This window comes from Pteropus vampyrus, unplaced genomic scaffold (assembly GCF_000151845.1).
Source record: "Pteropus vampyrus isolate Shadow unplaced genomic scaffold, Pvam_2.0 Scaffold4, whole genome shotgun sequence".
Classification (NCBI taxonomy): Eukaryota; Metazoa; Chordata; class Mammalia; order Chiroptera; family Pteropodidae; genus Pteropus; species Pteropus vampyrus.
In genome coordinates, this window is record NW_011888785.1 from 16392894 (window position 1) to 16404593 (window position 11700).

The 11700-nt window shown below is 43.2% G+C and overlaps 1 protein-coding gene across 1 annotated transcript; it reads right to left on the bottom strand.

The window, feature by feature from the left end:
• Positions 1-406: 406 nt before the first annotated feature.
• On the bottom strand, positions 407-7596 carry FZD1 (frizzled class receptor 1). Its single transcript, XM_011363820.2, has one exon. It carries the CDS (start codon positions 6827-6829, stop codon positions 4883-4885), a length of 1947 nt encoding a protein of 648 aa, XP_011362122.1. The 5' UTR covers positions 6830-7596; the 3' UTR covers positions 407-4882.
• Positions 7597-11700: the final 4104 nt, after the last annotated feature.

Sequence of the window (11700 nt, forward strand, 5' to 3'; positions counted from 1 at the left end):
TAGAAAATTCAGTGTTATTTGAATTTTTATCACCCCAAAATATACCTTTAGATTATCACCACCTTAAGATAAAATGATTTACTTAGAGAAATCTCTATTGGAAAATATTATCTTATTTTTTCAAGTGATTTAAGAATAGGCTTAACTTATAAAACTGATGATAACCCTTGGAATATTTGTTATCTGTTCATTATAGAACGTACTTATAGATTGCACTTGAGCCTATGCATTACTTAAAAAAAAAAGATTTCTGTAAGAAGTCCTTTGATTTGACCTGTTATTGGGGTCCCAAACAAACTTGTAAGCAAAAATCTCCAAAGGAAATATTATTATATTTAAACAGAACTTGATTCTGTAATGGAGTACAGACACTTGTCACCAGAGATCATGATAAAACTTAAGGAAATTAGTCTAGAATCTGTCTTTTAATCACTAGTTTCCAAATAAGCTCTTTTGTCAGTACAATTGTTATGGTTTAACACATCCATTGTCAAAAGGTATGACCATAGCGAATAGAAATATTTTAGCCCAAAGTGTTTAAAGGAATTCTGAGTCATGACTGAAGCTCAAGTCCTCTTTTACAAATTTTAAGGGCTATTGGCACCTGCCAACAGTTCAAAATACAGATATAAATCTTAGGAGACACCAAAATAAACTTTACCTTGTTTGGCATTTTTCTTATAAGACTGCAATTCAAATGTAAGGGCTTTAAGATAAAAGCCTTGAATTTTAGGGAGTACTGCAATTTCCTTTTAAGTAATGTAACTATAGAATATTCTTACATGTAGTCCACATCTTATTTTGGCTCCTACAGGTTAATCCTGCAAGACTTTGAAATTAGTATATTCTTGAAGTATTCGATAACAATATCACCAGTGTCCACCTCAAGAAATAGGTAATGACCACATTTTGATTCTTATCTCTCAGGCCCCAGTCACATAGAACATTATAATCAGAAATGGATCAGAGATAATGAGTGCCATACCACTATTTTCAATTAACTGCATGTGTATTACAGAAAATGTGGCCTACAGCCAATAAATGGATTAGAAAGCAATAAAAGCTAAAGTAGCTGAAGATGAACCCAAATATACACACTGAATATATAGCACCTTTTAAAAAAAACGTAAGTCCCAAGATTGAAATATGATTATCAGGGCAAGTGATCAGAAGCCATCCACTTTCTAAAATTGTTTATGGTTTAGGCAATTGTTTTCTTCATCACACACTAATTCTTCACTGTGGTCTCCTTTCCTAGTTGAATGGTGGACTTTGGGAATGATGCAACTATAGCAGAAGGCTTCAGTGCTTGCTGGAAACAAAAGGACCAGGACTAAACTCAGGCTGACAAGTGACTACCCCTGACAAACTGAAAAATCCGGTCGAGCTGTTTTGCATATGTTTGACACTAGCTGGCTTTGAGATTTAAAATAGGAGTTTCTGTCCCCACAAAGTTTACATGAAAAATGGCTTTTAAAAAAAAGCATCAGAAGGCTTTTTATACTATATATACATTTACTACAAAAGCTGAATCAAGCACACCATGAGGGGGAAAACTTACTCCTATTGAAAGCTGGTTAAAAAAAACAAAACAGGCAAGCTAAACTATCTGAAAACAGGGTTTGTCATGGAAACAGCATGTTAATGGGACCATATTCCCAGTAGCTTTACATTTTTCCAGGTAAGTCTTATTTTGCTACCAGTATTGAAAGAAGCAAAATAATACACTGGCTTTCTATACGCTACATAATTTAAAATAAGTTGTTTTCTAAAAACAAAGTCTGATGTTGACTTAAAAATGTTTTTAAAGCTATTTAAATCCAGCGTTAAAAAACCTTTCTCCATCAAATTTATAGTTACATCATTTTAAGGACACTCACAGTAAGAATGCTTTATAATAGAGAATAATAACTTAAATTTTTTTTCCAGAAATTACCTGATCGAATTACCTGAGGAGACATGTTTTAATTTGGTCTAAGAATTGCTATTTTTTTGTGTGTCTATACAATAAAATCTTCTCAGATATCTACTATGTTAATGTAACAACAACAAAAAAGAACATAAAATTGCATCTTGGTACTTTAAACCGAAGGCTATATTTTCAATTACAATTTTTTATTTGCCTTAAAATAAACGACTTATAAGACAATTTCCTTAAAACCATGAAAGTAACTCTGTTTTATCAATGGTCTTCATTTTAGCCCAAAATGTTTCATGGAAAATTTAATAAAGATATTTTTAGTCGGTAAAGAAATAAAAGATTTGTTTTTCAAAGATATTTGAGGTTTTCCAGATATCTGGCATTTTCCATTTCTCATTACTTATTTCTATATTGTAAAATGCACAAGTAAACTTTGTATCTTTATTTTATAAAAATTAATGTGTCTATATGTGGATATATATATATAACATATATGTGTATATCTATATACACTCTACATATATACATATATATAAATTCTGACTTAGAGTAGACCAACTAGGTAATTCCTCTGGAGAAGGTTCCTTGAACAATATAAAAATGGAGTCTTCAGAAGCAAACAACAAAACAGTCTTATACACCCAACTGCTGTTTAAAATGCTTATAAATAGTCAGTTAACCTTTTATTAAATATCTACTTATGGTTTTGGAATATCCAAAATTATGGAAAATGTAAGACTGTACCTCATAAAAATCGTGGCAATGGTGATGGCTGATGATTTTAAAATGAACCTCCATATTATAAAAGGTCATGTAAATTTACTCCTTAAAAGAAAAAAGCTTTATTAAAATTAGTGTTCTTTTTAATAATCTTTGATTAAAGAAATAATTTGCAAACTTCTATTTTATATTGTCACCATCATGAAAGCAGATCTTATCTAGGGACTTCGCGATGTCAATCACAACAATGCGAGTAGAATAATTCTTTGGAAGGACTGGTCTGAAGGTTTGGAGATAGACTTTTTCATTGAATTCTTGAATTTATATACTCTGGGATTGGCCAAGAGACAATATAAAATGTAAAGATAGTTTGTAGTTCAAACAGTTTCAGCTCTATTATAATTTTCAGGCACAAAAACCATATAATTTTGTACAAAACTTTGACTTTTTTATTTGCGAAATTAAAAATATGGTATAATATATAAAAAAATATATATATAAACTTCTATTCCCCTATAAATATAGATGATTTTGTGATAGTGAACAGAATAAATGCATACCAAATTCAAAGACCATTGTCATTTTAGGGTATGACAGACATAGTAGATTTAGGTCCTAAGTACCGGCATTTTGATAGACACTTAAAAGTTTACAACAATACAATCAGGACTGCTTTTTTCATCTTTTTCACAGAGAACTAAAGTGAGTATTTTTAAATGGCTTTGAAAGATTTACATTTGATACATTTCTGTAAATCCCAAAAAGGAGCACTCAGGATTTAAAGCAGCAGATCTGCACAGTTTCCCCTTAGCAGGCATGCCCCTATTTTGTTTATTTCAGGAGCTAATCCTATCAAGTATTCCACCTTCTTTACCTCTCAGAATCTTACCAGGTTACTAGTGATGTGGATTGTTCCTCCCTCAAAATGTGTTGCTGAGTAACAATCACAATAACATGTTGAAAGTACAACTTTTACATTGTAAATTTCCCGATATGTGTCTATTATTTGATTAAAAATAAAAGTAGCACTTCATTTTGAGGAAGTCCATTACACTGAAATCTCCTTCAACTTTTTATATTCAGTTTATGTCCTGCTGTCTTGTTAAGGAAAGCAAAGATCAACTCCTTAACAAAGCTTTCCAGGTGACCTTAACATTTTCATTTTACAGAACCGTAAAATCTAAACGCGGACTGTCGCAGTCCTAGAGGCAGATTGCCAGGCATCAGTATGCAATTAGAATGAACATTTTATAACCCCCATCTTCAGTCTCTCTCAACCCACACAAAGCTTCTTGCCTCTTCCCAAATCTCAGCAACCACATCTTTCCATGACGCTGGCCAAACCCATACCAGGGTTTAGACACTAGAGAATGAAATGAGCTCATCCACCAAAACTTAGACTTTAAAAAGTTTGGCAACGGTTATCCCACTCGCCCTCTAACCAACTTAGGTGGAAGCTGGGAGCGTCTGGGCGTTGGCAGCCAGTGCGGAGGGAGGCTGGGACTGTCGGCGCCCACATGGATAGGCCTCCTGGAAGCTAGGGGAAAGGTTCTAGACAGTGAAAATTTCAGCTGCGGGAAATCAAAGAAACAGGCCTTCGAAATCTGGCCCCGGACAAGGGCAGACTTGGAAGCTTTGAGAAATTCTGTACTTTAAGAGCCCCAACCTCAAACAAGGAAGGGAAGAGGGGGAGCAGAAAAAGGAGGAAAGTGACCCGGGCAGCGTAGCCCCAGACGCACCCAGACGCCGCAGGGAGGAGGGGCGCGCGAGAGGACTACTAGGAGCACCCAGCGGGTACGCTCGGGTTTTATCTCCGAAGTACTCCGAAAAGGGCAAGAAGGAAAAGCCTCAAATGGTGAAATCGCCCTAAATAATTCCAACTTGAACAAACACACAAAAAAAGGAAAGGAAAGTAAAAGAAAACGCGTCATTTAAATACAAATATACTTACAAAAATCTTACACAGGTTATTTACAGTCATAAAAGCTACAGTCCTTATACCAGAGTGAGAGAACGACAGAGGTCTGTCCATCCCCCACTTTGGCAGTTGGGCCCTCGAGTCCGTTTGCCCCCAGGGAGGGAAGCTTTTGCAGGAGCTGTGCTGTTAAAAGAAGCCTGCGAAAGTTGAGTGTCAAGTGAGGAAGCCTAGAGTAGCCGGGCTTGGCAAGGATTCCAGGGGGCCAGATTTTGGGAGTGGCTGGGACCCGGCTGAGGGCTGGGAATGGGCCGAAACCCCGGGTCTCAGACGGTGGTCTCCCCCTGTTTGCTGTTGGTGAGTCTGGTGTAGAACTTCCTCCAAGAGTTGAGGGTCTTGCCGGACCAGATCCAGAAGCCTGACGTGATGCCCACAATCAGTGTCATAAGGTACTTGATCATGAAGACTGTGAAGTCGGGGCTCATGGGCGGGTGCGGCGGGGCTCCTCCGCCCGCCTGGAGGTGGGGGCAGGGGATAGCGTAGCTCTTGCAGCTCTGGGCCACCCAGCTGCGCTCCCACTGGTCCCGGAAGGCCTGCTCATAGAAGTAGCAGGCGATGACTATGGTGGCTGGCACCGTGTAAAGCACGCTGAAGACGCCGATGCGCACCATGAGCTTCTCCAGCTTCTCCGTCTTGGTGCCGTCGTGCTTCATGATGGTACGAATGCGGAAGAGCGACACGAACCCGGCGAGCAGAAAGGACGTACCGATGAACAGGTATACGAAGAGGGGCGCCAGCACGAAGCCGCGCAGCGCGTCCACATTGTTGAGCCCCACGAAGCACACCCCACTCAGCACGTCGCCATCCACCTGGCCCAGCGCCAGGATGGTGATGGTCTTGATGGCCGGCACGGCCCAGGCGGCCAGGTGAAAATACTGCGAGTTTGCCTCGATGGCTTCGTGGCCCCATTTCATGCCGGCCGCCAAGAACCAGGTGAGCGACAAGATCACCCACCAGATGGAGCTGGCCATGCTGAAGAAGTAGAGCATCATGAAGAGGATGGTGCAGCCCTCCTTCTTGGTGCCCTGAGCCACTGTACGCGCCCCATCCTCGGAAAACTTGTCGTTACACACCACCCGGTCCTCCAGCAGGAAGCCGGCGATGTAGGCCACCGCCACGGCCGTGTAGCACCCCGACAGGAAGATGATGGGCCGCTCGGGGTAGCTGAAGCGCCGCATGTCCACCAAGTACGTGAGCACCGTGAAGAGCGTGGAGGCGCAGCACAGCACTGACCAGATGCCGATCCAGGTGCGCGAGAAGCGCAGCTCTTCGGGCCCAAAATACATGAGCCCGTAAACCTTGGTGGGCTCACAGGGCGCGCCGCAGTCCTTCTCCCCCAGGAAGTGGTAGTTGAGGTAGGAGGGAACTTTGAGGGCGCGCGGGCACGAGAACTTGCCTCGCTCAGACGCGCCGGCACCCCCAGAGAAGCCGCCGCCGCGGTGGCCCCCGCCGCCGTGCTGGGGGTTGCTGGTCCAGAACTCCGGCAGCAGCGAGGGGGTCGGGGTGCCCTTATCCGACGTGTTCTGGCCAACGCACAGCTCGCCGGCGCCGTGCACCGGGAACTTCTCGCACTTGAGCGTGTCCGGCCACTGGAAGCCGAACTTGTTCATGAGCGCCTCGCAACCCTGGCGCGCGCGCTCGCAGAGAGAGCGGCAGGGTGGCAGAGCCTGCTCCAACACAGTGCACACCGGCGCGTACATGGAGCACAGAAAGAACTTGAGCTCGGCCGAACACTGCACCTTCACCAGCGGGTAGAACTGGTGCACCTCGAGGCCCGCATCCTCCTGGTTCGTGTGGCCCAGCAGGTTGGGCATGATGGTCTGGTTGTACGCGATGTCCGTGCACAGCGGGATGGAAATTGGCTGGCAGTAGCCATGGTCCGGGATGGAGATGCCCCGCTCGCCGTTGTACTGCTGCCCGCTCTGTTGCTGTTGAGGCGGCGGCGGCGGGGGCTGCTGGCCCGGCCCAGGCCCCTGGCCGGCCGCCTGTGCCCGGACCCCCAGCAGCAGCGGAGCTTCCAGCAGCCAAAGCAGCAGCAGCAGCCTGCGCGCCAAGCGTCCAGAGTCAGCTGGGGGGCGGCGGCGACGGCGGCGGCTACCCGCGTCCCAGGTCCCCTTCGTCACCGGCCCAGCCGGGAGCGCCCCGGCATAAAGTTCCCAGCTCGCGCCGCCACCGGCGGCCCGGGACTTCTTAGGCGCCTCCTCCTCAGCCATACTTTCTCGGCTCCTATCTTGGCGCCGCTCGGCTGGGGCTGGCGGTGGAGCAGCCGCCGGCGGCTCCTCTTACGGCCGGGGAGCTATCCTCCGTGCCAGTGCCCTCCGTCGAGTCCGAGCCGCACTCGGCCCGCTCGCCTGGCTCCCGCTCCGCGTCTCGCAGCCGCCGCCGCCGCCGCGGAAACTTGCGATTCATGAAGCGCGGGGAGAAGCCCGGGTGGTTCGGGCGCGCCGGGGTCGCGTCCCGCCTTCCTGGCCCTCGGCTCGCTGGCTCCCGGCTGACGGCGCCGCGCTAGTGGCCGCGGCCCCGTAGAGCGCGCAACTCTCCGCAGCCCAGCGGCCTCGGCTCCCCCCTGCGCCTCCGCCTCCCTCTCCGCCGCCTGACCATTTGTGTCAATCCCTCAACTCGCTAGCTCTCCTCTCCCTCGCGCGCCCTCGGACCGGTTTCCAGGCGCCCCGCAGTCTGTCTTTCACCAGGAGGGAGGAGCCTTGAAACCGACGCGGCACTGGAGGCTCAGGGACCGTCGCCCAATCGCCGCTCTGGCTTCCGGGCGCAAAGGGCTCCCGCTGCCTTCTTCCCTGAGCGAAAGTCGCCGGCGGGCGGGAGGAAGGGGAGGCGGGAGGCGGAGGAAGTAGTGGTGGCAGAGGCACCACTCAGGCACAAAGAGTAGGTTTGCTATGAAGCGGGACAGGCTTGGTTGCTTTTGCTTTTGCGGAAGAAAGGGCGAGGACAAGTAGGAGAATTTGTCCCATATGCTGTTGGAGATAATGAATAGGAGTCGGTGGACCGCGAGACTTATCTTTTCTTCTCTTTTATCCATTTTCATGTTTAAAAATCCGGCTCTTAACGCTGGTTACGAACAGCAAACTGAGAGCTGCGATCAGAACAGATGCCTTTGACTTAAGGAGCGCACGGCTTCCTTTGAGTTTATGTTGAGGTTTTGTTTAAAATATTACTCTAATAAATCCTAGAACTTTCAGGCTGGGCATGGCTGGCTTTGGACGCGCCATTTCCCCCAAGGAGAAGTTCGCGGGATCGCTGTCAAATGAAGAAAAACAAGAACGACAAAACACAAAGTTTGATGAAATTTAAAAAGTAAAGCCAGATGCATCGTCCGCTTTTTTTTTTTTTTTCTTGTAGTCAAACTCATTTTCCTCCTCTTTAATCAAGTCAGAAACAGAAGCAATGGGGAACTACCCATTAAATATTTACAGAGAAAAACTTGAAAACCCAATGACCTTCCCCCGGGAGCGTCCTCGCTGTCTGAGACCCCAAGAGATGACTCGGGCTTGAACTGCACTGGCGAGCAGCCTGGAGCCTGGGGAGCTACTAGGAGCCTCCCAAAGCCCGGAACGTCAGTGGCTCTGGGGAACTTCTGGCAGTGTTAGACCCGGGCCAGTTAGGTGCTAAAGACTCGGCTGCAGCGTGGTTTTCCACACGTCTGCAGAGCTGGGGATGCCGATTTAGAAAACAAACCAACAAAACAACAAAGTCTGAAAACAAACAGCAGACTGACTGCACATTCTCTTCCTAATTTCAAACAACACAGTCCATCTCAGCAGACATATTCTTCTTTTTTTCCGAGTAAGATTTTGTTAAGCGATGGTTTAACTATGTGATTCAGTTTTCTCAATAAAGTGCCATGGTATTCTACTTAGGATTTGTTGGCCTCTGCTTAGACTCTTTCTTGGGATACTTTCCTACAGCTATTTTCTATTTTTTTGTTTATCCGTTTATTTGTCTATTAATTCTTACTAAGCACCTATTATGCTATAAGCACTGTTAGTTAGAAAAGTACAAGATGAACAAGACATAGCCCAGCCTTGCAGGAAGGCAGAGTACAGTGAGGCACAGAAATGTAGATCAGTTATCCTATAAATGTAGATCAGTTATCCATTTAAAATGTTTCTCATCTCCAAGCTGAAGGAGCTTGAGGGAAGCAGCCAGCCTGTGGAAAGGGTGGGAGCGTTCTGATGGAAAGGTGGATGGAAGATGCAAAAGACAGGAGCTCTGAAGTGCTTAAATTGCTAAAGTGAGGCGGGATGTGAGTGTGGCTGAGAAATTCTGGGAAAGGCAGGAGAAAGTTTTAGTCCATGCTAAAAACTTTGGGTAAATTATATAGATGATAGGGAGCTATTAAAGACCACTTTTCTCCACTTAAGTAGGAAATGGCTTCAAGAAGACTGTGAAAGAGAGAACCTGGAGCACACTGTCACTGAAAAGCTTGAACATTACTCTAGACATAAAGGTCACTACTTAAGATGAGTGTTATGTGTACCACATACTCACAGGGCACTATGAACTTCATCACCATGCATGTTGGTGTCTCTAAAGAGTGTTTAGTCCTATCTTTATGTGTTAAATGAAATGACACTGTTTCAGATACACATAGTATTGTTTTTCAAATATTCATGGGTGCAGTAAATTAAAATACCTATTTGTTTTAAAATGTTTCTGGATTCCTAGTATTTATGAAAAGAGAAAGAAACGTACTAAATATACAATAGGTATTGCGTGTGTGTGTGAGTGTGTGTGTGTGTGTGTGTGTGTTGGCAGTTATTCATGAAGCATTTTGATATTGAAAAGGAAGTTGGGAAGCACAGGTGCCCTCTGATGTCCTTTGAGCACTTACAGTCTGTATTGTTCATTTTACCATTCAGCATCCTGACCCACAATCTCCTGAGATACTTTTCTTTAGCCTTCCACCCTGATGCTCATTCCTCTGCTGATAATATTCCATACTTAGAAACTTTACCAACCTGTCTTCCTTCTGCCACTCCTCACTTGTAAAGACTTCTCTGTCCCGTGTTCTCTTCTCTCAAGGTCATTCTAGGTGACTAGGCTGAGTGAAAAGTGAATTTATTCTCATGTCTTAATTACCAAGTAGCATCACATGCATTAAGACATCCACTGCCACTATCACCCCCCAACCCTTTTCTCCCAAAGGGATAGGGCACGGGAAATACGGCAGAGTATTTAGTTCTGTTTCTCAGACTAGGTGACACTCTCTTGCTTCAAGAAGAGTTGTTCTATTGAAATTCTTGAGCTTATTTTATCTTCCACTCAACAATGAAATTTACTAGTGAGGAGGCTCAGAAGTGCAATGACTGGAGTGAAAAAGAAAAAAAAAAAGTTACTCTTACCAGATCATGGAACTGAAGGCATCATATAGGAACTAGTTAATTTTCTCCAGTTTACAATTAAGAATACTAGGCCCAGAAATGTTAAGGGATCCACTACAGGTTAGACGACCTTGTTTGGCTTGAATTTCATTAGATGCTTATTTTAACCCTTTTTATGTTTTTTTCAAGTAGCTTATAATTTTTTAAAAAATAGTTTTTTGAAGAAGTTCTCAATAGTTTGTGTAAAAAACGACTTTGTAAAATAAGGGGGAACATTATTTCCTGAAAGTTTGCTTCCAAAGTGAAAAAAAAAATTTCTTAATAATTTTTATACCAACATAGTGCTTTATTTATCAACTATGTGATACAGAGGAAGCCATTAAAATTAGGAACAGTTCAGAGTTTTAACCAATAACAATTAGTGTTATGGAAGGTCTTCCCGGAAGGCGTAAAGATAGTGGGTAACAAAATATTAGAAGAGAAATGTAAGCAGCATATTTTTACTTTAATCTAAAAAAGATCATTTTTTCTGGATGTGAAAAAATTCGAGATCCACAGATAAAAATTACTAAGTATGAACTATTATGAACTTCTTCATAAAAATATTTCAGTTAGGTAAAAACTATAAACATAACTCAATTTCTCCTTGATATTGGTTCTTCAAGCATCAGACTCAGTCAAATTTTCTTATAACAAAGATTTTGTTTTATCAGGCCATTCTCAAATCTTTTGAAGTTTCTTTAGACTACTTATGTCAGGTTGAATGTCAATAATTACCAGGGCTAGAGATCCAGTTCCAATTACACACAGTTGAGTGAACACAGACACGCAGGCGCAAGCAGTTTGATGAATGTCCAAGCTGGTGGACCTTGAGCTTCTAGGTGAGTTGTTTTGTTGCTGGCTTGTAGGTGGCAGGCTTGAATAGTTTTTGTTGAATAACAGATTATAACACTGGTTAAGACTAGATTTTTGAGTACCTACCATATGTATTTGGCATTGCTTTTCTTAATGTACACCCTGTGTATGTATATTGTTTCATTTAAACTTTACCACTCTTTGAGGTAGGTATTAATTAATATATTATTTTAATAGATGAAGAACCTAAGGCTCAAAGCAGTTAAGTAATTTGTGCAAGGTCCCATAGCCAGTAAGTGTCAGAATAGGCCTGTGTCTGACCAAAGTCCATGGACTTCCATTGAATGAACATGTCCACTCCTAAAAATTATAGGGGAAAATATGGTTTCTGGAGTGCAGATCATGGTGAGTCCTCAGTATTTAACATAGTCTTCTATCCTAGAATATAAATGATAGGGGTATCACTGATGAGTGAGCTCAGCATTTTCCAGATTGTGTACAGTAACTTCCCTAAGAGTATTCTGTGAAATAAATCTGTTCAGATAAGTTTGGAAAAAAAGGTCATATTCTGTGTCCTTATCAGATTCGTGTTAGCCTAATAAAATCTCTAAGAAGCCCTGAGGTAAAGAAGCCTTTTAAAACTTTTTCTTTAAACTTTAAGATTTTAAAAAATCTTTGTTACCTAGTATTTTCTACATTTGGAATACACATATATACTTACACTCTTGGAATACACACACACAGAACACACGTGTTTTATAAATATTTTGCTTTACACGTGCGTGCTATGGAATAAAGTTTGAGAAATGCTATATTAGATATATTTTGAAACTAAACTTTGTAAGGTGGGACTCTCACCTCTGTATCACTTTTGTTATATCTGGAGTAGAAAG

Bases quoted from the DNA above. Each gene is read 5' to 3' on its own strand.
- FZD1 (XM_011363820.2), bottom strand. From the start codon at position 6,829: ATGGCTGAGGAGGAGGCGCCTAAGAAGTCCCGGGCCGCCGGTGGCGGC.